Genomic DNA, 27,952 nt, shown 5'->3' with positions numbered 1-27,952 from the left:
ATAATTGAGTATTTAACTTTTTTGTTCAATAGACAAGAAGCTTGTTTCCGTTTTTGATTCAGCTTTAAATTTAGAACAGAATCACATAAATTACTATATAATATATAATAACTGTGTTAATTTATCACAGAAAAATAAAGCTACATTTTTATTTTAATGAAATTTAAGTGATTTGCTCGTACCGTCCTCCTCACAGACACATTAAATATTCTTCACTCGCATTAAATTCAACACAATCAGAAACACTGTAAAAACTGCAATAAAAAAACAAACCACACGTTTCTTCGTCATCAGATGCACATCGTCTGCTACCATTTTATTATTTAGCCAAAACAGCTTTTATACATAGAAAATAGGAGACAGTTAGTATTCAGGAACCGAACATGAAACCATAAAAGAGCCAGAGATGAACAAACAGGTCGGCCCATTAATTAAAAAAAGAATAATTAAAAAGTTTCCCTCTGAAATATAAAAAATGTGATAAAACTTGTTAATGGATCATTTTCAGCATTTTTTATGTTTGTAAGAATCAAAAAGCTCCAAACAAACACAGATTGTTGTGATGTGGGAGGAGAGATTGTTCGTTTGAGCCATTTTAATTAAATACTCCCACATTTAGAATGTTTTCATTCCACCTTAAAGGATTTCACTTCATTTGTGACAGAGCTGATTCCGTTGACTCAAAATTGTGGACAACTTAAAAATGACTTAAAAGTTCTTTTAATTCTCCAAAATTTCATCAAACATGGGAATTTAACTGGATGCTGAAAACATTGCTGGCTCTTCTTTTTTAACTCTACTTCCTGTTTGACTCAACTGTTGAAATTAATGAAAACAAATGAGATCAAACCGAGCGAAGACCCGGATCCCGGAGAGTACGTCAAACTGAAAAATGTCTCTTTTGTAAATCCTCAATTCAACGTTGCAGAAGCTTTGACCAACTTATATCTGGACGGTGTGTGAGCTGGAGATCTGGGTCCACAGTACAGATTATATAACAGTCCTGGATCAAGCAGACCTTAAAGAGAACTTTGGAAAAGGCAGACAGTCATTTTCCAAAATGTTCTGTTTGTAACGTTTAGCTGCATAAAGTGACAGTCGGACTGATTGATTGTATTTGAAATGCAGGAGGGAAACCCTTCTAGAAAAGCACCTGAAGTAAGATAAAGAATAATAATAATAATCTACTGCAAGAAATTTGGCAAGTTGACTCTAATGAATGCTGAAAGGTCAAAGGGCAGAAACACACTGACAGCTGAGACCGACACTGAGGACCAGACAAGTTTGACATAAAAAAAAAAAAAAATCAAACTGTAACTGAGAATGTGGCGTGAGAAGCCACTTTTCCGACCCTCAGTGTGTGTGCTCATCACTCAGCTCACTGAAAACACATTTACAGTCTTCACCGGCTCCAACCTTCGGCTTCATGCGCTTCTTACGGCGTCAGCTACACGGTTGTGTTCGTCAAACTGCTGTCACATAAAATATCAAACATCAATGAAACGGACCAGATGATCTGGGGGGATAGTTCCAGTAGAAAACAGCTGTCTATTCCATCTCAGTTTAACTCTCAAAAAAAAAAAAAAAAAAAAGACAACATGCATATTAAATACTTCTGTTAGGTTTTATATGCTCGGCGGTACAGTCTGGAATAAAAACATGGAGGACCACAAAGAAAACTGACTTCAATGAATTCATTCAGAAATAATTTGACTCGTATCTAAACAGCCACAGGGGAGTTTTGTGTATTTCAGTTTGTTATGCTAATCACCCGCTAACACAAGTCCAGAGATTTTTAACTCATTGGGCTATTTGACATTTAGTAATCACAAGCTATTACATGTTAATATATTTGTTGCGGTTACACATGAATATTAGTACATCGCCTGCTCGTGTTGTCACAGTCTGTTTTTCAGTCGTATTAATCGCCATCACAAAGGTCAAAGGTCAAACATTCCAAAACAAATAAATTAGATTTGTTCTTGTGCTACAGAACTGTAAAGGATCTAATATTTAAATTAAATGCAGTTATTTAGCAAATAATCAGATCACTAAGAAAACATAACTAAAACATCTTGTCTTAAGTTAAAGTTCAATGATAGCAAAAGTTGAAAATGGAATTTTTTTAAATGCATTTATGCCCGTGTCCAAATTCTGAATGTAAACTGTACTGATGGTTTCCTAACAATTGCTGAAGAGGTCACAGCAATAAAAATAATTTGATTTGGAAAATGAAATACTGAAATATCTTAACAATGACCCTTTTGGCTACATTAGCTAGCACCCAAGTTATGAGTTTAAGTTATACTGACTTTTACCAAATCATAATTAAACCTCTAATGACCTCCAACATGGCTGCCAGACGGCGGAAACACTGTTTGGATATATATTTAAGACTAAAGAGAAGTTTTATATGCAGCTTGATTTTCTGTTTGTGTCTCCAGCGACAGAAAAACTTATAATGATGGATCAAATTCTGGCTTTCCTTTTGAAGCATAATCATAGCCTAAATGTTCACGAGAAATTATATTTTTATCATTATCCTTTAATGAATTCATCTGCTGAGGCCACTTTAAGATGAGTCGACATAAATGTCTTTGAAGAAAGAATATTTGATTTATTTATTAATTATTATTTTTTTACTTTATTTGTTGAAATTATATGACGGGTTTTGCTCAGACAGTTAATCTTGACATTTAGCAAAATGAAAATCTGTGGACTGTCCCAATACTGGAGCTCTGACTCGACTGGAGCTCCAATCTCAGGACGGTTTTGAAAAAATCCAGGTCAGCATCAGGACAGCAGAACCAAACTGATGTACAGCCGGACTTTAAGGAGCAAACAACAGAGCTGTTTGTCTGCAAAGCTTCTTCACGTGTAGCTGTAATATTTATCATGAGTTCCTTTCTTTTGTCATTTAAGTGCAGAAAATAGAGAAATACAACATTTATGTCTGTAAATGAGAATTAGCTCTCAAACATTCTACCTGGTAAAATAATAAGAATAATAAGAAATTGTTCAAGCCAAACAATGAACCTGTGAAACAGTCCGGACCACATCTTGGACTTTTTGGACTTTAGTTTGGTCCAGTTAGCGTTCTGGAGCTGATGGTTCACATCAGGGCGAGCTTTAAGAACATGCAGGTCAATCTCTGCATTTGTGGTTTTAACGACTGTAACAACACCAACAAAAAAATGTCTCTCTCTATGTTCATGGTTACATGGCACTCTGCAATATGCTAACCTACATATACAAATTAATCTTTCAGCTCCATAGAAGCTCAGTCCAGTATGATGTCAATTAAATAGAGAATATTTAAGTGAAATTCTGCACGCGGGCTTTTGGCACCTTTAGAGGAGAAATGGGAGACTATGGGGATGTAAATAAAACATACAAACACGTCAAAATATAAATATGTACATACAAATAATGATTTGATCTTTTGAAAATACTCCATCGATCCTTCCGGCTCTTCTTCATCTGTCTCGTCTGTCTTTCCTTTACATTGTGTGGTAATTCAACGTTTAGACCACGTTGTCCGTCTCAGATCAGCTTCTCTCGAGGAAACTGAAGTTGCCCGGAGGAAATGATCTTGGATCAGCCGGCCGTTCCCAGTCCCAGTTCAACACTGACAGCTTCTATCTGAAACGAGCCGTCGTACTTTAATCTGGATGGTAAATTTGTTATTTTCAGCATTTTTTTTTCACCAATGTTTGTTTGGTCCTAAATGATTTCTTTGGATGAACACTGAAGCGTGTTATTTCTAACTAATGATCCCAAAGTTAATTATTCCCGAGGCGGTTTTTGGGGATGTTTCCAAGCCGATTCTTGATCAGACTCTCCAGGCAACTTCCTCTTCTTCTCTGTGTTCTTCTTCTTTTACCCAGCCGGGACCATTTTCTGCCCCTCGGGGGTGTATTTACTGAACTTCAGCCCTTCAGCTCTCAGTGGATAATTGGCGCTGATCGGTCATTGGTCGTCGTCTTCTTCAGCTTGACTCCTCGTCGGATGGCCACCAGGAAGTCCTCCACCTCGCCGTACTCTGTCTCCTCCAGGAGCTCTGGGAGAGGCCGGCGCTCCCACTCTGACACCCGCCCCCCAGGCTGTGGTGGAGGGGTCGGAGGATCTGACCCCCCGCACAGCGGCTGGCCGGTCTTTGGGGACAGAGGCGTGGTGGGGGGGCTGAAGGGGGTCCGTGAAGCGTTCCCGTCCTCTGACATCGCTCGGCTGGGGAAGCCAGGATGTTCAGGCACAGTGGGGGTCTTGACTGGGATCATGGGGGGCTTGATGGGGATGGGGCCCAGGCTGAGCCCCCCAGACGGGCGTCGAAGGTTCGGTTTGGAGGACGGCGTCCGTCGGATGGTGGCCACTCCGGGGGTGACCAGGGCGGAGGGGGTGGAGGGCAGGCCGGCGGTGGATGCGGGCCGTTTGGACTGAAACATGCGGCGGTAGGACTGAGTGAGGTCGCTGTTTCTTGGGATGGTGGAGGATTTATCGAAGTCCGACGCCGGCTGCTGCTCTCCGTCTGGATCCCCTCCCACCGTGTAGTAGTCACAGTCTGAGACTACGGAGAAAAGAAACGGATTTTATTTGTTTGCTACGACAATCTTAAAAGACATTTTTAAGTTTAGCTGCCTCCACAGCACGGAAATGAGTCCTGGTCCTGGTCCCTGTCGGTCTACCTTGTGAGGGGATGGTGTCCTCGGAGCAGCAGGGCGTGTTGGTCTGGCTGCTGTAGCCGCTGGAGCCCTGCAGAGAGTCCCTGCTGGAGCCGTGGATGTCCAGCTGGAGGCCTCGGGCCAGAGCTTTGGCCAACTCCTCGTGGGCATCCCTGTCCTCCTGCCACACACACACACTTCATAAATTTGTTTGTTGACAATATTCTGGTGTGACGTCAACAATAAATCACATGATCAGAGTTTTCATCATTTCTCTTTAAACTCCCGTCTCACCTTTGGTGATGTCACCGAGTGGCTTCCTTTCACCCCCTGTGGCTCCTCCCCCGGCGTGGTGATGTCAGCACCCAGGTGGCTGCTGGGATCTGTAGTGTCTCTCCTGTCCTTGGTCCTCCTCAGGGTGTTGACCATCGGCTGGTCATACGGACCCGGTCTGGCCCAGTCCTGCACAGACAGTGAAGATCCAGATGGGTCCAGTCTTACAGCTAACTGCAGACTGTTTATGGTGGGAATTAATGTTAACACTTTAGAAACAGCAGGCTTGATACTGATATTATTTTATAATAATGTAGGATTCTCACTACTGATCCTTTATTTTATATCATTTAAAAATAACGAATGACCTAATTAAAATATTTTTTATTGTTCAAATAGCTGCAGAATCAATTATTAATTTTTTTATGAATGAAGAACAAAAATAATGAAATTAAAGATTTTAGTGAATGTGACTATTTAGCAAAACAAGGATTTGATTATTTTAAACTTATTCTATCTCTCTCTATCATAAAATTCAGAACAAAAAATGAAGAGCCATGTCATTATGGTGGAGAGCTGATTTTGAAAACTGATGACATGAGAGATGAAGCTAAAGTAAAATGTGACAAACAGACAGATTGGAGGAAAAACGAAGGACGACTTTGGGGATCAAACCTTCCAGGATGGGACTCTGGATGATGGGATCACTCCGAGCCCTGAGGGGCCGAGGGCCAGGAACTCCCCCGATTGGCCGGAGCCCGAGCGAGACCATGGCCACGTGGGAGACACAGACGAATAGGAGGGCGAGGAGATGGGAGAGGAGGTGGTGGAGGAGGAGGAGTAGGTGAAGTATGGAGGGTGGAGGTGGGAGTCCTGGGCCTGCAGGACCGCCACGTGCAGACAGAGGTCGAAACCGTTCGACAACTGAAGGTGATTGTATGAGGGAGAGGAAAAAAAAAGTACACAAAGATGACAACATGATGCTGATGACTGTTCACGTACGTTTTCACACGTCCTGCCTGATTCCTGGTCTGTTTGCTCACAGAATCCCAAATCAGGACTTCAAAACTGATCCAGACCGCGAAAATCTAAATTTACTGGTGAGATTTTTTTTTTATGTTTCTGATGTCTTAAAGTGTGAGTTGAGACTAAGTGGAAATCAAATCATTCCGTTATATAATCAGACACTCAGATTAACTTGGTGTGAGCCAAATATAAACCGTCTGTTATTCATTTGTCCTTTGGCCATCTTTGTTTGGTTCTGTTTCCTCTAAATGGAGCTTCATCTAAAAAATGAATCATGTTGTATTTCAGACTGAGACCATAAACTCATCAGGAAAACGTTTACTGAGGAGGAGGGACATTTTCCCATTGACTTCAATCCAACCTGACCTCTTTTTACCCCCAGTGGAGTCGCCCCCTGATGGTCAGTAGATTTTCTATGTCGTTCTGCACATGAAGATGTTTTCAAACCTTAAACGTAACCCTAACCTCATGGCAGCTTCGAACACAAAAATGACAAACTAAAATATATGACAATGACAATGACTGTGCGTGTGTGTGTGTTGTCGTCTTGCAGATGTTCACCTGTTGTGTTGCAGAGCAGGGCTCATGGTGAGAGGGTGAGGAAGAGGAGGAAGAGGAAGAGTCCTCAGTGACAGACTGAGAGAGTAAAGGAGACACACAGGACTGCAGCAGAGCCATGCGCACACACAGACACACACACACACACACACACACACACACACACACACACACACACACACACACACACAGTTTGCAGGATGCACAGCAGCCAACAAAACAGAAAACAAAAACCACAGAGAAACAAGACGAGAGCAGAAAAGTGAGAACGAGGTTAGTTGGGTTATAAAGCAGAAATCAGTGAAGAGCCAGGCAGAGGAATACACAACAACAACAACAACAACAGAGAAAACAAGCCACACAAACAAGAAGTGGCAAAAGAAGCAGAGGTGAGCTCAGCAGGTGAGATGACAGAAGCTGAATAATAAACTCAGTTATTCCTTTAAATGGACCGCAGTGATGGTGAGAGTCAGTTAAAGGCACAAATGTGTGTGTTTGTGTAACTTTGAGCAACTTTTTGTGTTTTTGCGTACAATTCGAACTTTCAGGGACCACGACAGGTCTGGGGAGGAGTAGCAGAGGAATTGACTGTTGTTGAAACTAAAAGGAAAGGTCACAGAGGTCACGGCGGTACCATCAACCCCCTCTGAACTGAATCCTCCTCCTTACCTGTGAGGTCTCCGGAGGCATGGGCGAGGGCGACTTGGACTGGAAGGCGTCCTGGGAGATGAAGCCCGAGTCGTGGGAGGAGACCGAGGAGAGGCGGGCGGGCGTCTGCTGGGGGAGCACGGAGGAGGAGGAGGAGGAGGCGCGGTAACGGAAATGGGAGGTGGGGGAGTGGCAGTGCGAGCCGCTGGAGCGAGAGTCGCTGCTGTTCACGCTGTTCAGGCTGCTGCGGGGCCGAAGACGACAAGATGGCGGTCATAATGTTACAGCTGGAAACTATAAAACTGCATTTGGTGTTGAGTTGAACATTTAAAGAGTCGGTTTAGTTCTGACATCCAGCTGTGACCTGGAAACAGCCTGCCAGTCATAAAGACTCAGAGCTGTTGAAAGCTGCAGTGGAGCCTCTGGCCCACTGGGTGGCGCTGCAGCACAGAGACTGTTCTCAGCAGCCATCATAACCAACCTGCACATGCTGGACTTCCTGGATACGGTGGTGCTGGGCGATGAGGGCGGGGTTTGGTAGGACCAGGTGCACTCTGAGCCCTTCAGGTCCACGATTACCTGCAGAGGAAGAATCCAAAGCCTTTAGACCTTTCAGGACCTTCGTCGTCAGCGTTAGGGATGTTCGCAGAACAGACAGTCGGACCTGCTCGCTGGAGGCCGGGAGCTTGTGCGGGTCCATCGTCAGAGCCTTCAGGTCGTCCGTCAAGGTCTGGAGGTGAGTGATCTCCCCCAGCATGGACATCTCCTCCTCCTGACACACACAGACATCAACATCGCCATGAAACGTACCGCAGACCCAGAAAGCTGGATCATGATGTCGGAGCTGAAGCTTCAGCTGGATTGTTGTTCCTTATTTGACTCTTATTTGGCGTCACTGACCACGACGGGTCGCAGCATGGAGACGAAGCAGCAGAAGCGACTCCTCTCCTCCACCAGCACCTTCCTGACCGCCTGCTTCTCCGTCTCCTCCAGCAGCAGATACTTATCGCTGACGTCCTGCATGGCGCTGTCCAGCTGAGGCTGCAGGTCTCCACGGCCTGGACGGAGAGGAGAGTAAAGATGTGATGGAGATTTACCGAATAAATAAGTCACGAGGAACATTTACAAATACAGAGAAATGAAAAAGATAGTAAAGTTTATTTTATCTTAGTGGGAACAACGAGAACAGCCTCAGAGTCAAAGTCCACTGAACTGAAGTTTACAGACTCCAGCTGTTTTCTTTAATCTGTCCGTCCTTATTTAAGGCGGAGCGATGACCTCTGACCCGTCCGTCTCCTGTCCTCCCTCCATCACTCATTAAATTCCCTCCCACTCTTGTTAGATTCATTTCATTCCAACGTTTCCTCTCCTCCTTCGCCTCGTAAAACAGCCTCCCCGGCTCAGAGGGAGTTTCCCCTGGTTTTTAATAACCGGCTGAGGACCGGAGAGGTCTGGACCTCGGGGGTCAATCCTGAGACCTGGTCTGTTTGTTTTCTCTTAAAAGCTCAAATCAAAGCTGGAAACCATCGATTCTTTTGTCGGCAGCAACAATGCGCTGGTTTCCAACCATAACAAGGCTGGTTTTGAACCCATAGATATTCTGGAAGGAGGCTTATTTTGGCTTTGAATGTGTTTCCAGAGCCCCAGACCACAGCCCGTCTGCGGACGTGGATCTGGATCCACTTCTCTCTGTTACTGATCAAACTGAAGGTCTTTGGGGGTTTTTCTGCCAATCAATAATCAATTATCCTCTTCAGAGGACAAAACTCCTGATAAATTATCTGGATCCATCAAATCATGAACAAACAACAAAAACTGTTTTCTTGGGACTTTTTCAGAACTGCTGAGATCTTTTTGATTGCAGACTAATCTTCAGTGTTTGACCCATAAAATTCAAATCATAATGAAATTAAGCCGAGGAAAGCGGCAGCTCCACTGCTAATAACACAATGCAGCTCGGTGGGTGGAAACTTACCAAAGACATCAGCTGGGCAGAGCGAAGCATGATGGGATGCCATCAGAGGGCGGCGCAGTGAGTTGGAACATTAAAAGGAAAAAGAAATGATTCATTTTAAATTCTAAACCCTTTAAACAACACAACAGATCTCATCATCTCCTGAACACAACAAACAAACCTTTCTTTGCTTTCTTCTGCAGCTTCAGAGTGTCTGAAGATCTCTTCTTGATCTCCTGACGGGCCTTCTTGTACTCTGCACAGACACACACATGTAGAGTCAGATGAAAACCAACAAAAGAAGGAGCAGTTTGGACTCGGTGAAACCTGGATGTCAGATCTCAGAAGGAACCACCAATCTGACGAACCGTTAGAAGGTGGACTGACGCGTTTTATCACAAATCCCCAAGATGACAACTCTTTGTAAGCCGACAAAAACGGCCCTGAACAGATATGACACCCAGCTATGCACAAAAAAAAAAACCATTACAGCTAAATAGAATATATTATGAGGAAAAAAAAAAACTTAACAAGGAAACAGAGCGAATACCAAACAGAGAAACTGAAAGGTGTTTTTAGTCCAGACTGATGTTCTGGTTTTGTGTGACCCTGGAGATGTCGGAGGGAAGAGATCTGCAGGTCCAGCTGGATCAGGTTGGCGTCTTAAAGTGAATTCTGAGTCGGTGTGTGTTTTTGTGTGTCTTTGTGTTGGTACCTTTGGCGTGGTCTTTGTCCAGAGTGTTGGCCACTCGCTTCCACTCCTCCATCTGCTCCTGTAGAGGGTTGATCAGACAATCCAGAAACACCCTGAAACACACACAAACACAAACACACACTGTTGGAGCTGACTGTGTGTGTGAATGTTGGATCGCCTCGTGCTGGTCTGGAAGAACCTTCTGACTGAAGATGATGGCGGATCATTTGTTGAGGCCCAGAGCGATCAGTGTCAACAGGCCACAAGTCCAAAAAACCAACAACATGATTTATAAAACTACATAAACAAACACAAAGACCCGATCAATCGCATCTTTCCATCCTCCACAAACTTCAGACATTCTAAACGCTGTCTAAATGGCAGCAGGACGACCAGACGGATCCCCGAGGACGCCGCCGGACGTGAAGAGCGTCTGATGATGACTCGTCTGATGTCACAGGACATGGCGACAAATAAATATAAATAATATTGACATGAATCTGCTTCATCGTTTCAGTGACGGAGCGACTTGAGCTGACAGACTGAAGAGGGATAGCAAGATGGAGGATGGGAAGCTGAAACAGGAGGAGGAGCAGGTTGCCATGGAGAGCTGGGAGGAGATGCTACACCTGTTCATCACACACACACAGACACACACAGATCTACTCACATGGAGAACTGCCGGAGTTTGGCCTCGATGCTGCGGTGCCTCATGCACATCCTGGTGAGAGCTGAACCGATGTCCCTCGTCCCTCCTGAAGACACAGAGAGAGAGGACAACCTGTCCGTCAAATCCAAAACAACTTGGACCATTTTCCTCCACCGTCACGTGAGAGGTCAGAGGTCACGACGGCCTCCTGATCCAGCAGCTCTGGATCTGAGAGATTCAGCACCACAGTGTGGGACGTCTTGCTCAAGGACACTCTGGCAGAGAGGAGGTGAGCCTGTTGGAGAGCAGCAGAAGCTCCACAGGCACCCGGAGGGGCCAGATGGTCGTCAACTCTCTCCCCCAGACCGAACGCTCCCCGCCGGGGAAGATCAGCAGACCTCAGGCTGTCGGCCTGGAGCTCCAACAACCAACGCAACCAAGAGCCAACCAACAACCAGCTACACAACCAGCAACACTTACATACTTGCTGCAGTTTAAAAAAGATCCCGTGACCTCGACTTTAAAAACTGTCATCACAGCTGATGTGTTTTATTTTTAACCTTAATTATCTGAAAATATAGCAAACACGTTCACAGTCACTTTGACTATTCAGAGCATCATGTCCTCACAAGTATGCTTTATAAAACAAGTGTGTGTGTGTGTGTGTGTGTGTGTGTGTGTGTGTGTGTGTCTGTGTGTGGGGTGGGGTAGCAACACTGCATTGCACCACTGACACCTCTTTCTCTCCTCCTCCCTCCTCTCCGGTCTACATGTTCTCTCTCCTCCTCTTCCTCCTCTTCCTCACTCCTCATTCCTCCATTTTCCTCCCTTTTCTCCTCTTCAGCCTCCTCACAGGTTTCACTGGCTGAAAGTGAGGAGTCATTTTAACACACAGATGATTCAGATTTTCACATTTAGACGACAGTTTAACGGTTTAGTTGCTGCTGGACTAAACTGGACTGAACTGGACTGAACTGGACTAAACTGGACTGAACTGGACTGAACTGGACTAAACTGGACTGAACTGGACTGAACTGGACTAAACTGGACTGAACTGGACTAAACTGGACTAAACTGGACTAAACTGGACTAAACTGGACTGAACTGGACTAAACTGGACTAAACTGGACTAAACTGGACTGAACTGGGCTTAACTGGATGAAACTGGACTGAACTGGACTAAACTGGACTGAACTGGACTGAATAGTAAAATAATGAGCTTTCACTTTTCCGCGTTTCAGCGTCGCAAGTGAAAGCTCGAGTTTGGAAAGTTCACTGGAACAGAAGGAAGACAAACGTTTCGACAAAATCTGTTGAGTCAAGTTTAAAAGTCTGATCCTCGGCGAGACGAGACGCTGCCCAGACAAGTCCAAGACAAAGTCTGCGATCTGTCTCCAAACACAGCAGAGCTCAGATTCCAATAAGGAATTCAATCCCAGCATCAAACAAACACAGCCAAAAAGGTGGTGGCACATTTTCCTGGTTAGCTGATTGACTCAATAGTGTGTGTGATGGCATTCTGACCCAGCTGACCCAGTTGGTCGGGACATGTCGAGGCCCAGCTGCAGAGACCGCCAGAGGAAGTCCTGAGTCCTGAACATGGACTGGACTCCAGATCTACTGAGGACATCCTGCTTCAGCTATACGACAGGAATTAGCTTCCATCTGTGTCTTTAACTCGTTCATTTCTGTGGAAATCATTTCGAAACATCCTAAACTCACTCAAACAGGTTTCCACTTTGACCCCGGATGACCTTGAGAGCCAGATGAGCCAAACTGACTCTTAACGGCTTAAAGCCGCGGCAGACAAACACAGAGTGACTCTTGGTCAGACGCCAGGACGGCGTTGAGCTCGACAATGAACGGTAGGTGACCTGGAATCTAAAGCGGCCTCCCTCCATCCGACTGGGACGTTAACTCAGCCGTCACATTCCAGGAGCCGAACACTGAACCCTGAGCTCTGGTGTAACTGGGCTGAAGAACCAGAGCAGCTGACGACACACACACACACAGCAGGCCAGGCAGTAAATCACTGTCCTGTCGTATCAGACTATATTTCTTGCCTCGTTGCTACAGGCTATGAGCTGAGAGCTATTTTTGAGATCTGGTGCACGAGGGGGCAAAGAGGGGAGGCGAAGAGGAGGAAGACGGCAGTAGAAGGGATGAAATGGAGGAAGGTGGAAGATGACAGGAAGGAGAAAAAGACTCTTAATGTTTTATATGTCCTGATATTCCTTTTCCGCTGTTCAGCTGGTGACAGTGATTCTTTAGCAGATCTCCTTTCATTCTAAATCAAGTGTGAAGCCTTCATTGGTTTTTTTCAGCTGCTGTTCCAAAGACGCCAATTTGGAATTTTGGTGTCGGCCATCTTGGATAATCTTTTGAGACTGAGACTGGAAACTCATCAGGAAAATGTTTAATGTTTACATTTCAGTCATACTAACTCACAGTTTTCCAATTCAATATTTGTATGACTTCATGTTTTTGTAATTAATAACCCTCAAAACAAAAAAAAAAAACCAAAAACAGTCATTTATTTGTCATGGTGATTAAAACAAAAGCGATGGCCTCGTGTTGCCTGCTGGTTGCATCAGTCAGCATCTTTCTCTCTCTCTGTTGATACAGCCAAGGTCACTTTACCACTTCAAAATGTCTCCCAAGTCAACAAGCAGCAATGTCGCCGCCGTCAATCTCTTTAATGCCACAGCACGAAATATCAACGTACGGCTGACGAGAAGCGCCACAAAGGTCACATTGACAGGAAGTTGTTTCTCAGAGGAAACAACTTTTACATCATGTGATTCAAAGACTTGACACGAGGAAGCTGCTGATGTCTGAACATCCAGAGTCTGAGAGAACGGCTGCCGAGTCGTGATGTCACTTATCGACATTTCGAATCTATTGTACGTCAATTTCCTCAAATAATTTTCAGCATCAAATCAACTTGACAGGAAGTTGTTCACACACTCTGGTTGATGCTTGATTTCACAGCAACAACGGCACCTTAAAAAGAAACCGCCGGCACAGCTGGTCCGTCAGAAACACAGAAACCTGCAGAAAAATGTTGATTCTTCTTGTTGTGAACGTTAATCATCATCGATCTGAGCAGTCCGGGGCCTTCTCTGCCCTGAATTTTACCTCACAGGTCAAAAACATTTCAGTGAAATAAAATAAAACCGTCTCCACGAGGGAGGCAAAGTGAACTCTGAAGTTCACCGTCCAACACCTCTGGATGGTTCTAAATAAAAAGAGCCAACCGAGGACTCAACGATATCTCTGCCTCTCTGACCAGGAGCCTGCAGCCGTTTTTAAAAAGCTGCTGGCGTTCAGAGTTGGCCGGGTTAGAGTCCATGTGAGGTGGGAGTTTTCTGGAGTAAACAGGGTTCCTCGCAGCTCCTGCAGGGCAGCGGGAATGCCACACACCGCGGCGGGAGGGGAGCTGCCTGGCAGGGGGAGGCTGCAGTCTTCGGATGCCTTCTGCATGAGCGTGTGTGTGTGTGTGGATTCTTTAAATAAGTAGATATTCCTGGGAATAACTCCCCTCTCCGATTACGCCCTGAATGTCTCAGTTTGCAGCCGGTGGGATTTTCAGACTCTGGAATGATGAAGAGAAACTTTTTGCAGTTGTTTATCTCAAAAGTCTTCATGGCAGGTTTTGGTTAAATAAATCGGCGGTGCATTCTTTAGACGGATTTGGTGGTTTTGTTAAATTCCCAATTCGCCCGGATATTTGTTGACCCGTTACTGGCGTTGTGGGGGAGGGGCGGGGTCGTCATGGGCACTGATAACTGTCAATCATCTGTGGCGAGGCAGCTGCTCCGACCTCGGCTCACTGAGCCGCTGCAGAGACCCGGGCGAAGGGAGACTCACTCGCAGGTGAAAAAGAACGAATTATTTCTCTTTTCTGAGTCGAGCGGCAGCAACAGTTTCACCAGCAGGGAAATTAAACTGCCGGTCATGTGACCGTAAAAGTTTCTCCTTCTCTTATAAAAATAGACGAAATATTTAAGCACCCAAGTTTTGCATTTTAAAATAAAACCTGTAGAATTATCTAACAGGACCTGGTCTGCAATCAAACTGTCTTATTTTGAAGTTAACAGGGTGATTATTTTTCAGAATAAAGGCCTCATTTAAAGGGCCAAATGTACTAAGGCCACTGAGTGGATATAAAAAGACATGTAGCTTATAATTATATCACTCTGTGTGATTACAGCAAATTATATCACTTTAATTAAATTTGGTATTATTCCTTTTTCCCTGTGACATTAAAACTGACCTCACTGAAGCAAAAAGAAAGGCAGCGACTATCATTTATTTTGCATCAATTAGCTGATTGATTGACCATAAAGCATCACTTGTTCAGTCAGAAAGCCCAAAAAGCTTCAGTTTACAGTCCAGAGCTGCTAAAAGAGATGTGTTGTGTATGTTTGCGTTCCATCTCTCCCATGATTCCTTGCACCTTTGTGTCATTGTCTGAGGAACAGACAAACAGTTTGGTCGTTTCTGTTTCTTTTGTGACAGCTGCGAAAATAAAGGATACACACACACACACACACACACACACACACACACACACTCTCTAACGTGAGTTGGGTGGAAACGCTTCAATCTACAGAGAAACAGGAATCCAGAAACAAGATCCTGTTGATATCAAACGCTCTTTAATCCCAACATTTAAAAAAGAAATCCAACAAGGGTATTGTCCTTGAGTTCAGCCAACACACACACACACACACTTTGAACTGCGACTAAGACAAAGTAAAGTGAGTGTTTGATTTGGTTGACCTCAGCCCCCCTCAAGCGAAACCAGAGCTCTTATTTAACCACTAATCTGTATTCTGAATGTGTTAGCAGGTTGTGTACACCCACTGTGTGCGTGTGTGTGTCTGTGTGTGTGCCACAGGACTAAAAGCTTGTGTCACTTCAGACTTTGACCCTCTAAAGACGTCGATGCTGCTCAGGCTGCTGTTTGGAAAAGATGATGGATCCTGAGCCACAATTAAAAATGGAGAGCAAACACACATCGATCGTCAGGTTCGACAAACACGCTCACACTGACCGGCCTCATAAAGCAGCTGGTGACTCACCGGCATCTAAAAAATGAACGTCATGTTGTGTTTCAGACTGAGACCATGAACTCATCAGGAAAACGTTGTCGTGTCTGAATTCGTACTCCTCATCACCATCATCTTCATCATCCTCAGAGCTGAGCAGGAAAACTGAGACTGAACACAATGAAGCACACACAGCTAATGACAGTGTGTGTTTGTAGGTCTGCCTTATCTCCACACACACACACACACAAATAGTCTCAAAGTCTCAAATGAAACCACACACACAAAGTTTACTGCGAACTGATTCAGTGATTTCAAATGATTTAATGATTTGATGGCTTATCACAGAAATCAGAAAGCAACAAAACTTAATTATTTAGGCCTGAAGATGCTTTTGTACATTTCTGTGTGTGTTGTATGTTTTGTGCGTCTCCTCTGTGTGCGCAGAAAGAATCCACTGACGGAGCCTTTAATGTCGGATTTCTAAAGAGCTTCTCTGACTCCAAAGTTAGAAATGAACCTGCAGACCGACTGTGGTTTGGCTGTAACGGCTGAGTGGGCGGTCCCTGTTTCTGTGCTGACGGTGGTGATTTTGCCTCAGCTCTCAGGTGTGTGTGTCTGTGTGTGTCTGTGTGTTCTTTCTTTAGTGATTGGTTGTTGTCTGTTAAACCAGACACACTTTGATCCTCCCACTGCTCCCTGGAGATGGAACACACACACACAGGGTGACTCAACCATCCACACATCACTTCCCTCTCATAGGCCTGCAGAGGAAGCTGCTTTCCTGTCTGATCCACATTAACTGGCCTCTGGGCCGTCAACACAATGAGCACTTCACTGTCACTTAAATGCGTGGGAGAAAAGACTGTCACATTCTTAATGATGCATTAAAATGGAATAGAGGAGAGCGATGCAGTGGACCTGGTCCTGTTCTGGGCCTCTCCTTCAGAAAGGACGATGTTGGGTTTAATCAGCCTGGACGACCAGCAGCGACACAACACAGAGGACAAATTAGTGTTTCCTGTTTGCACCAACTTCAGAAGTTTGTTTTAGAATGAAAATAAATCAACCAAAACCAAAACTAGACTGTGGAAGAGTTCATATAAATGTGTTTTATCTGTCGGTTCAGTTGGAGGTTTAGGTGTGAAGGGGTGAACCTGCAGATTAAATGAAGTCAAGTGACAGTGAAGCAGCTTCTGCAGCTCTGAATTATTTAACAACCCTTCAACCTTTATAGAGCGCTGACCTCCTGCTGGTTCCCTCCACCACCCGTCTGTTTGTCTTTCCTATCTCTTCTCTTCTTTTACTTCCTTTCCTCCAGTTCCCTCCGTCCTTCTCCACCTACGTCTGGCTTGTTGCTTAAAAGACTAAAAATCCGACTCAAAAACATGACAAAGCTTGTTGTGGTGCCACCGCCAGCCAAATCCGTCCTTCCTTTGTCTCGCTCTCTGCACACAGCCCCGAGTCCAGACCTGCAGAAGGAGCGTTTAATTATTCCCTCTGATGCTCCCTCCCTCGGGTGGGGCCTCGTAACTGATTGAGAGCAGGAGTTTGTGCAGGAGATGAAGAGAAAACAGGCCGGTCCCACCTGCTGGGTCGCCCCGGTTAATAATTCAAACGCACCCTCAGGCAGCAGGTAGATTCCTGAGTAGGTTCAGACACACAGCTGAGAGATTATTGAAACAAAAGATCATCCCAGTTGATCTGCTCTGATTTAGAGCCAAAGTACTCATTTTTTGTCCTTTCAAAGTAAAGTTTTTTTTTTTCATTGTTTCCTGTTTTTATTGTCATTTTTTATGAATTCACTGATACATGCTCACCAATAGCTCCCCCAGGTCAGAAAAAATAACAGTGACTGCTCATTTTTAAGTCAAAGAAAAACTAATCATTAGAGTTTATGATGAATCACTCATATCTTCATATACGAAATCTCATCATAGCTGCAGTTTTCCATCGAAGGTCATGTGACTGAAAGAGTTTGTAAATAAGTGATTTAAAATGGGTCACGTCAGACATCCAACACATTTTAGTGTTGAATTATTTCATATAACAATTGCTGTGAGGACTTTCTGAACTTTAATAAGAGGCCTTGTGTGTGCTAATGACAGAGAGAGCAGGAACCCTGGAGGAGAATTCACTTCTGATCGTCACATTCTGCGTGATGTCGAACCTGAGACCAGGTCCCCCACCGTTCCATCCCAGAAACCCCCAGAGGACTTTCTGGACCAGTGTTCAGGCGGGTTTGGCTGTGTTGGCGGTTTTGTTTCTTGATGAAACTGCTCTTACTGGACTGGATTTAGCAGGTCTCGCCTACAGCCCTGAATCTTTAAGAAGCGGTTTTAGACCAGACCACGACTCCACCCCAGGGGAGATCCTGGATCGGGCCGGAGTCCTCGGGAATGATTTGTGTGGAGCAGCCTCACGACAGCAGCTCCAGTCTTGGTTTGGATTTGATCCCATTTGGACTCAAACCGGACCAGACTGCTCAGACTTGATCCAGATCAAACCAAAACCTTCACACTGATGCAAATAACATAAATTCTGATGGAAAAAGATCCAAATGATCTTCTACTCCCGGCCCAGGTTCTGCAGACGGGCACTGATGATTCATGTTCACTCAGTCCATCTCCTCCACAGCAGTTCGGAAACTGTTTAATGGGACAGAATCTTTCTGAAATGTTTCCTTCCTGGAAAAACAGGAATGAAACTGTCAGACGGAGCAGAGAGTCTTACTCTGAGCTGCTTCTATAATAAATGTGCCGTCAGCCGTCGTGGTGACGGGAGTGAACAGAAATAGAGCTTCAGGTTTATAAGCAGTGACGAGTCGCGGCCTGCGTTTCTGAACGTTTGACCGCTGAACGAACCTCAGAGATACGTGAGACGGCAGCGGCTCGGCTGGTGGGACGAAGGACGCTGGAGCTGGAACAGAGACTTTGGTTTGGACCAGTTTCATCCTATCAGGAGAGGATCTGCTCTGATCTGCTCATTAAATCCTGATTTTTGTGTTTTTCTTTTTGTGGGTAAATTCACTGAACTGCCACGTAAATCGCTTCAGTTGCATTTTGGCAAATCAACAGTGAATTTGTCTTTCCACTTGTACTGGGGATTTTTTTTTCCCATTTTAAGGATTCAGGTTTTTGTTGTAGTTTGAAATTTCTCAATACCTTATTTTACTGGTTTGTGATTTACAGTTTATTTCCTCATTTCAGCTGTAAGAACGGCATCTCTCTTAAAGCCGAGGACATTCGTCACATGAGACGATGATGAACGAGGTGCATTTATTTTTAATTTGACGGATATTTCCTGGACTCTGTTAAATATTGATCCCTGTGAGTTTGACTGAATCTCTGATCGAGTTAATTTGGTGAAAATTTAACATGCAAGACATTCTTTTAGCCTCTTCTTTGCCTCTCGTTAAAGGCGGGACCTTCTTCACACAGCTGTGACCTTTGACCTCTTCGCTCTAAATCCTGATTTATTCTATTTTAGTTGTCAACATTGAACTATAGAGAACAAAACTGTGTTGTTGGCCAGCTTTGTGCGTTCAGTACAGAAACAGAACTGTTTTCACTGGTCGCCAACCCGACAGCTGATTCACGTGACATCGCTCGCCAGGAGCCCCTGATGCGAAAAAACGGCGGCCTTCCCCTTTAAACCTAACAAATGCTGAGTGTGTGTTTGTGTGTGTGTTTCTGACCTTGATGAAAAAAATCCTAAAATTGCTGCTGTGTGGGCACTGCAGATATGACATCACTCACCTGCGCCTGAGATGACATCATGAAATGATGAGCTGCCAAAGGAGGCCATCTGTGTGCTGCTGAGGACTCAGCACACACACACTTATACGCTGCCACTGCTGACACTGACTGCAGCAGCAGCCTCCACAGGGATTCACTTCACCACCATCCATCCAAAACAACACACTTTCACAAGCTCTGCGCAACAACCTGACGATGTGCACAATCCAAGAGCTGACACTGTTTCTGCAGAAAGCTGCATGTCATGGTTATAATTAGAAATTCAGTACACCTTGTATCAGATTGAACCGCCTCGGAAAACATTTACTCAGCTGATAAATCAAGGGAGAAGTAGGGGCGTTTTCCCATAGACTTCAATACGATCTGACTTCTTTGTACAGCCAACCTGATGGTCATTAGATAGAATGAAGGATTAATCGTTTTGATATTCTCAAATGGCATCTAACCAACTGAAACAATCAGATTACGGCGTTGGTCCTTTTCCTCCATCAAACAGGAAGCACATTTGAGCTCCGTCTCCTCCCGGATGAGCCGGATCATCGACCGCAGGCCAGAACTCATCACCGAGTCTCATATCGCTGAATGAGAATGAATTCCAGGTTCAAAAATATGGTGAAAAGCCTGAAGCCGGAGGTACAGAGTAACGCCGGAGGCTCCGTAATGAGAAGTTTAATTATCTCACATGAATAAATGAAGCTCACGTTGGAACGTCGGTGCAGCTGATTCGTATTCACAACGTCGTCGTCTCGCCTCTTTCTCTCAGCAAAGTTTAACCACAAGTACAACAACATGGTTCGAACGTCCGAAGCAGCAAACTGGAGGCAGCAGGGAGGTTCAGCTCTGATTGGACAGTCAATGAAAAGGCCAACAAATATCTATTAGACAGAAAATTAAAAAGATCCTATCCTTCTCCTCTTTCCTTCCTAATCTCATTGTCCCTTCTCCTCTCCTTCTTCTGCACTTCCTGTCCTTGTTTTTTTTTTTTCACCTTCGCCTACTTCCATCTCCTCCTCCTCTTCCTCTTTTCCGTCCCAGTTACCTGGTGTTGACAAAACGGCGGCCCTCTCCTCAGGACTGAGTCCTCCCCGGCGGCAGGCTGTTGTGGCGGACAAACGCACGGAGATACAGACAAAAACAGCACCGGGTAGAAAAAGAAGGATGCCCGTCCTGCCTTACCGCCACTGTGTGTGTGTGTGGATAGCAAAAGATACAACACACACACATTTATCTGTTCCAGCTGTCGACGACAAAATGGAAACTTCCTGGCAGACTAATCTAACACTGTGGCGTCATTTGTCTGTGTGACCTTTAAACAAGCTTCTATAAACATCGACTGATCATATTTCTGTTGCAATTAATGACAATAAGACTCTGTGGACGCCTGTTAGCAACAACATTCAGAGTGTTTGTGGCCGACCACCTTCAGTCACAACCTCACAATGTCTTTGACGCTTTGACTTCAAATCAAATTCGGTCCCGACAAGAATTTCCTGGTGATTTGACAAGAAAATGGAAATTTCCACGTGACACTCTCATGACACTTCCTGCAGATTTTTCTAATTATTAGCCCTCCCCCTTCTCCTTTGTCAAGATTACAGTGTTAAAAATAGATTGATGGATGGATGGACGGATGGTTGCTATGAGGACTGGCAGCATCAGCAACAGCCTGGAAAATCTTCTTCTCCCTCTCTCTTCCTGCACATCATCGCTTTTTATATCGTCGACAAACTGATTTTTAGAAGAAAGATGCAGTGAGGAACAGCTACTGTACGTACTGAGGAAGAGGAGCGTGTTGGGTGTGGCTCCACAGCCCTCTAATTGTGCCAACAGAGGCTGAAAGAAACCAATAATTCTACACACAGCTCCAGGTGTAACACACACACAGACAACTGCAGAGCGACTGTGACCCAGAACCCTAGAATCAGCGCAGCAGTGACTGATTGTTTCCTCAGCTGATGTTGTCATTGTGACAGCAAATCGCCTCGACAGGAAGCCAGCCTATGTCCGCAAACACACACACACACACACACAACCTGAACAGCAGCAGCTGCCCAATGAAAGGCTTCCAGTGAGAGGACAAGCAGAGCGCCATCAGGACTTCCTGGATCTGGATCATTTCCTGTTTCTCACTCAGTCAGTTCGGTGACACCATTGATTAATTCACTGACTACAAAATAAAAGTTCAAAGAATAATAAAACACACCTGACAATAAAAACTGAACCACAAACCTAAACGCTAAATATTCACTCAAACAAATGAATCCTATCGACCTCCAGCGGCGGATCGACGGGTGAAGTTTAGGTTCAACTCGCTGTCCAGAAGTTTACACAAAACTTAATCCACAAAGTAAAACACAATCACGTGACCGAGTAGGAACAACACAGCAAGACAACACGTCATCATCCTACCTCGGCTGTTGGTTGCCAGGTCGGCCACTTTCTGAAAGGCATCCAGGAAGGCCGCCACCGCCACGACCGTCGTCCTGGGAAACACACAACGTTCAGTTAGCTACGTTTGGTACAAAAACTGGACATTTGGGGTCTGGTGGAATAAATTCTAATGTCCTTCATGAGTACGTCAAATTCTAAAGGGAATTAAAGGGGGATCAGAAGGTTGTGCGTTTGTGTTGGCAGTGAAGTGTGCTAAAACCTGAAAACCAATAAGATGGAGGATCGGCCCTTTAATCCTTCAAATGGTACCTGAGAAATGGAAGTGACTGAACTGAACTCAAAGGCAGAGTGGAAGAGGAGCGAAGACGCAGTCAGCTTTGACCTCAGGTGACCTCTGGTCCAGCAGAAGGTCTGATCCATCTCACTGATAACGACTTTATGGAGGCCTCATTAATCTCTGCCAGCCTCAGAAGGTTAATTGAGTTGTGTGCGTGTAGGTGTGGCTGTATTTCCCATAATGCAGTAGGGTTCGAGTGGATGCTTGTTTGTTCGTGCACACTTTTCTGTTCTGTGTGTATGTGCGTGTGCAGGAGTTACACAAAGACACACACAAATAATGAGACTGTGTCCAACCTGAGCTCATGAAAATCCAATCAGCTGGTTTCATCAAGTGTTTAAATGTCAGACACACACACACACACTTGGAGGTGACGTTTGGTTTGACCTCACTGAGATTAATGAAATAATGAACATCTACCTGAGCTGTGACTGCAGTTTGCTGGCCTTGCTGATGAAGTCGTCCCAGACGGGATAACTGCCCTGAAAACAGAGAAGAACAAATCAATAAATCAGATTATGTTATAATCCACAAATTTAAATCACACGCTGCTCGTTGCTGAATTAATCAAATCTAATATATTTGGATTTCGCCTCCCAAAACAACAGATCGTTTGGACCCAGCTGGACTCTGGGTCTTGAAACTGAATGAGCTGCATCCAGTAAATGGCACTGAAGTCTATGGGAAAATGACTGTGACTGACAGACTGTACCATCCGATCAGGACAGAGTCCAGAGCAGCTCAGATCCAATGGCGGCTTCGAAGCACTCGGTCAAAGCGCATGAATCCTGAGTGTCAGACAGGAAACACGGAGACGGATCAATACCACGGATCCATACGCCCCCGTCCGCCCCCACCAGCGACAGGAGGCCAAACAAACGCTCCCAGGCAAACACAGTCTGGGTCCAGAGACCAGGTTCAATACGGGACAGATACAGTCGGGAGATGCAGATTGTGTGTGTGGAGGGAAACACTGAGCCAGACACACAAAGAAAACCCGAACAAAAACACAGACACAAGAAACTGGGATACGCTTCTAACGCCGGCAGGAGTCCCCTGATGTTTCCAGGACGGGCGGGGCTTCTCTTTTTTCCTTCTACTGCAGCAAAACATCAGAGGGGTCGGCAGATTCTGTCGTAACTGTGCCACCAGTTCACACCCATACAGCCAAAACCCAAAAATCATCACGTTTGGTTGTTGTAGTTTGTTTTCGTCTGTAAATGTGAGGCCATGGGACTGAAAGGTGCCATCAATATGAAAATACAGATTCATTTCTCAAAAGGATCACATTTATGGCCAGAAGTATGTGGACACTTGTGGTCTGTTATTCAGATGAGCTCCCTAACATCTTGTTTTTGAAGAAAATACTGAAGCCTCCTGATTCACCGTCATCATCCGGCTTCCTCTGCATGAACATTCTTTGGTGTAGGAAAAATAAACGTGATAAATGATTGTTAATGACGTACAATGGTTGATGCATGAATGTGTGAACGTCTCCACACAGTGACCAGTCGTACAGACTGATGTGTTGATTATAATTTGTCTCATTAGACCCCAGAGCACGAAGTGAAAATACTGTTTTACATTAGCGATGACGTCGGCTTTAGCTGAATCCATGAATGAATGACTGGGCTGAATTCATGGATCTGTTTACGTCCATCACCAGAATTCAACCAAAATATTCTCCAAGTCATTTCCGGCAGGAAGTCGACACACCTTTGGCCTCCAGGGTGTTGTCTTTTTTGTTTGTTTGTTTGTTTGTTTGTCTGTCTCAGCGTCACCGTCCTTCCTCTCTGTCTCTTTCTCTCTCGCGCGGTGCAGCTGGGTGTGTTCAGCCTCGTCCTGTTTGTCGGCGTCATCGCCGCCTGGCTAACGTTGCTATGGTGATGCTGCTGCAGCACTGAGGCTTCAGACTGAGGGGGGAGGAGGAGGATTCGTGATGGGGGGGGGTCCCACGTGCATCATGCATTCTCACCCAAACACACATATAAAAATATTCATTTTCTACGTCTTCTATTAATGTGTCTTAAATATGAAACACACACACACTCATCAGTCATTCGCTTGTTCATTCATTTATTTTTTGCACATCTCATTACATCCTCTTTTCTCCGACACACACAGGCGAGGGCAGGGACACTGCATCTATCAGTCACTGAGGACATAAATTGTCACCGTGGCAACAACCGGAGGCAGCAGCATCCTGCTAGTCCTGCTGGATCTGCTTGTCCTGCAGAAATGCGGCGTTCTGTTTGCTTCAATCTGTGAGCGACTGCAGAGCTTCACTCTGAGACGTTTCTGTTTGTTTGCTCCTTATCGCAGATCTGATAATAAACCGGTGCGATTGCTCACACAGCTGCAGATCTCAGCTTTAATGTGGCGGTAAAGATACCAGAGATCTTAATTTCCTCTGGGGCCTCTTCCCTCCGGTGGAGCCAGCTCAGGCCTCCGGGACATTAACGTTTCCGTAACATTACTGTTGCTGGTGAAACTCAGAGAGAGAAACCAGCAGATGAATTCAACCTTAAAGGAAAGAGTTCAGCATTTTGGAAAATATGCCTCTCTTGGCTTCTTGCTGAGCGTTGGAGGAGAAGGTTGAAATCACTCTGATGTTTCTGCAGTAAAAATGAAGCTCATTTCTGATCACATTTTTTCTATTTTGTAGACCCTGCAGGCCTGGACCAGCAACAGAACACATATTTATGAGTTTGGTGTTCGCTGGGAAAAAATATAGAAAAAAATCAATACTTTACATAGATTCTCTGGTGATAAGATAAAAAAATCAAAAAACAAGACTGATCAGATATTTTGTGTCACATTGGATTAAAATCAATTTTCAAAGAATTCATATGTTGTCTGTAGATCAGACGCTTCAATCTGAACCTTCACAGCCAGAATGAGGGAGAGAAAGAGTGCGTTTATTCCACAGTGACCTGTTTGTAGACTTTAAAGGCCTTTTTGCCTTTTTGTGGAACAAACCAACAACAAATCTGGTGATGCGCTGAATATCTCAGCTCGACAATGATGTCTTTTAAAAACCGAACAATAAACACATCAGAGCAACAACAGGGACCGGAACGTTTTCCTCCACACAAAACACAAACAGTGACCCGTTTGGCCAGACCGCCACGACCACGGCAGCTCTGTCCGTGATGTTTCCATGACGATCTCAATACTGATAGACCACTTACAGCACACGCACACACAAGATTATTTCAGCTCGCAGGTGATGGTTCAGACCAAGATGGTGATTAAACACTCTTTAAGCCACAAACGCACACATCACGCACATCACCTACATGTGAGGCAGCATGCAGATTTATGACCTATTTTATGTCTATTATAAAACCAACGTGCCTCAGTAGAAGCATTTGGTTCTGGACCGACAGCTGCTGGTTTGAAGCACCCAGTTTGTAATTTGTCTGTCAGCCATTTTGACTCTTTGAAACCAGAGGAAAGTGGAGCGGAGACCATAAACTCAATGGGAGGATGTTTACTGAGCTAATAAATCAGGGAGGAGGGAGGACATATTCCATTAGACTTCATCTGGAGTTGGTGGAGACCGAACCAGAGCTAAAAGGACGAAATGTTAACTCACAAACAGAATTTCAGATTCTGTTGCTCTGTTTTCTTCTTAAAATGAAAGAATGAAATCATTTGCCTCTTTTATGGATGAAAAAGGCTGAAACAGTCCAGCTTGGGGGGGGGCTGACCTGAAAAAGTTAAGGCCCCTTCAGAGGAGCGAAAAGGCGGTTCGATGTGAAGCAGCTCGTGGTCAAACTCCTCTCATAAAAGATAAAAGTCATGGACGCAGCTTTATTTCATCCGTATGACACCTCAGCGGAGATGAAGCAGTCGCTGGATTTGTGCTGAGTCACCGCTGAAATCCAGAATTCACGTTTAAATGTGAATCATCACTATGATTGTAGCCGTTTACTGGAGTTTACTGAGGTGACATCAGGTTAGTTAGAGAACGGCATCAACCAGCAAGTTCAACAATGAATCTACGGCGACTTTCTTATTAAACAAGATACAGATCGACCATTTCAGCCAAAAAATAGCTTAAAACCTTCGATCAGGAACCTGTTGGACAAAAAAACTAAGTCCAAGTGTGAAAGTTAAACCAAAGTGTTGAATATTAACATTTTGATGAGACAAATGAGACATTAAAGGTCACCTCACACAAATGTCTTTGTCTGTGACCTTTGACCTCAATTCTGAAAATCTCAGTATGAGTTTATAGTAGATTCGATTTATGTAGCAAATCTGGATCTGATAGGTGAGGCCAAAGCCTCAAATCTGCTAGCAAAAAGAAATCAGACTGTATTGAAGCCTATGGGAAACTGTCCTTACTTCTGCTCCAAAACTTTTTACTGGTTTATAAAAAAAAAAAACAACAATCTGGCAGTGATGATCATTCCTGACCATTCACAACAGGAAGTAGCACTAACAGTTAGCATTAGCACTGGCAACTACAATAAACTACAGGAAACACTGAGACTGAGACACAAATGCACAAAGCTCAGATCGTCAGCAGTCACACCTGAAACACAACAAGTGTGGCTTTATATCTAAACACAACATGGTACCAAAAAAAACGACAAAGACAAGAAAAGGGAGAAGGAGGAGAGGGAACAGGAAGAAGGAAACAAAGAGAGAAAGGAGGAGGAAGATGGACGCCACACCTGTTCGAAACCACCTGTCTGTTATGTCACCGTGGAAACAGGTGTACGCTTGTGGATGTACAGAGCCCCTCCCCCAACACACACACACACACACATACACACACTAACCAAAGTTATGTACAAAATAGTGAAAGTTGCAATCTTCACCGTAAACTTACCCATAATTCCACATTCATCCAGATCTAATATTCAGGATTAGGTCCATTCTCAGAGGAAACTCATATATTTTTTAATCAGATGACTGATTTTATTCTAATTATCTAGAAATCTGTCAACAATATTAATCACATTTACATTTCCTGAAGCCCAAAGTGACATCATCCACAATAACCAGTTGAGGATCAGACAAAGAAAAGCAGTTTATAAGATGACTCATCGATGATCAAAGTTGGATTATTATCTGTTGATCATTTTGTTTATCTCCAATCTGATTTTTCTTTTTCTTTTCAGCTGACTCTTACAGTCCCTGCTTTTATTTTGGAAAGGAACAGGTTTCTGTTGGGTCTGGGTCCTTAGATCCACCTTGGTCCTGGACTGGACGGTCTCTCAGCCCCCCCCACCTCACCTGCTCCCCCCAATAAATCCTGATTAATTAGAAAATGAATGATCAGCTTCGTGTTACCTTCATGTCTCCGATGACAGTCTGGAAAAGCCCCCCCAGGGCGCTGCACTCCCTCTCCATCACCGTCTCCATCTTCAGCCCTGAACCCAAAATGATCAACAGTCTCAGCCGGATCTTCAGCTGTCCATAAATGAAAATAACAAAGAAAGAAAGAAAACAAAAATCAGATGGTGTTGCAGCTCAGGCTGCAGCTGCGATGGAGACCAGGACACGGACACAGGCAGCAGCAGGGCCGGGGCTTAGTGTCCACCCGGAGCCGGTCGGGTCCATGTCTGCAGCCGGAGGACACGCATGTTGGAGCCGTGGGGGGGCAGCGAAGGAGTCCGCAGGAGGAGCTGCTGAAGTTCACACAGGAAGCCGCTGCTGCTGAGGAGGACACGGCCGGGAGCGCGTCTGGAGATACGGGAGCGCGCCTCCGACAAGCCCCGCCTTCAGAGCTTTTTTTTTTCATTATTATTAATGAACAGAGTTAGAAATAGAAAATACAACCACTCAGGTTACTCATCTAAAAACTAACTTCAATTCCGTTCATTTTTAAAATACCGACTCTGAAATGGCCAGTTTATTAACATTAAAAGGACAAATTCAAGTCTTAAAATTAACACAACTGATTTTGACTAGCTGCCAAAACACGAAATAATACGA

The 27,952-nt window shown here is 44.6% G+C and overlaps 1 protein-coding gene across 3 annotated transcripts; it reads right to left on the bottom strand.

Annotated features, from left to right (window-relative positions):
• Positions 1–301: 301 nt before the first annotated feature.
• On the bottom strand, positions 302–27,651 carry LOC115050969 (protein MTSS 1-like). 3 transcript variants are annotated; one of them, XM_029514164.1, is made up of 15 exons: positions 27,308–27,651; positions 22,421–22,482; positions 21,682–21,755; positions 10,482–10,566; positions 9,833–9,924; positions 9,299–9,373; positions 9,139–9,150; positions 8,064–8,221; positions 7,828–7,935; positions 7,645–7,742; positions 7,185–7,407; positions 5,607–5,855; positions 4,953–5,120; positions 4,683–4,839; positions 302–4,564 (listed from the first exon to the last, which is right to left on the bottom strand). In XM_029514164.1, the coding sequence occupies exons 1-15, from the start codon at positions 27,377–27,379 to the stop codon at positions 3,945–3,947; spliced, it is 2,253 nt and encodes a 750-aa protein (XP_029370024.1). In that variant the 5' UTR covers positions 27,380–27,651; the 3' UTR covers positions 302–3,944. The 3 variants fall into 3 exon arrangements, with proteins under 3 accessions (XP_029370024.1, XP_029370025.1, XP_029370026.1); XM_029514165.1 differs by lacking the exons at positions 5,607–5,855; positions 9,139–9,150; XM_029514166.1 differs by lacking the exons at positions 5,607–5,855; positions 9,139–9,150 and having other exon boundaries at positions 7,185–7,404.
• Positions 27,652–27,952: the final 301 nt, after the last annotated feature.

The sequence above is a fragment of the Echeneis naucrates genome, chromosome 11 (genome assembly GCF_900963305.1).
Source record: "Echeneis naucrates chromosome 11, fEcheNa1.1, whole genome shotgun sequence".
NCBI lineage: Eukaryota > Metazoa > Chordata > Actinopteri > Carangiformes > Echeneidae > Echeneis > Echeneis naucrates.
The sequence above is the reverse complement of the archived record's forward strand: the minus strand, read 5'-3'. Positions and strand labels throughout refer to the sequence as shown.

What these genes read in the sequence shown, in the direction of transcription:
- LOC115050969 (XM_029514164.1), bottom strand. Translation starts at nt 27,379, where the DNA reads ATGGAGACGGTGATGGAGAGGGAGTGCAGCGCCCTGGGGGGGCTTTTC. An exon ending in AAACTCCGGCAGTTCTCCAT is followed by an intron (nt 9,925 to 10,481) that starts GTGAGTAGATCT and finishes TGTGTGTTTCAG; the next exon opens with GGTGTTTCTGGATTGTCTGA. An exon ending in AGGAAGTCCAGCATGTGCAG is followed by an intron (nt 7,408 to 7,644) that starts GTTGGTTATGAT and finishes TCGGCCCCGCAG; the next exon opens with CAGCCTGAACAGCGTGAACA.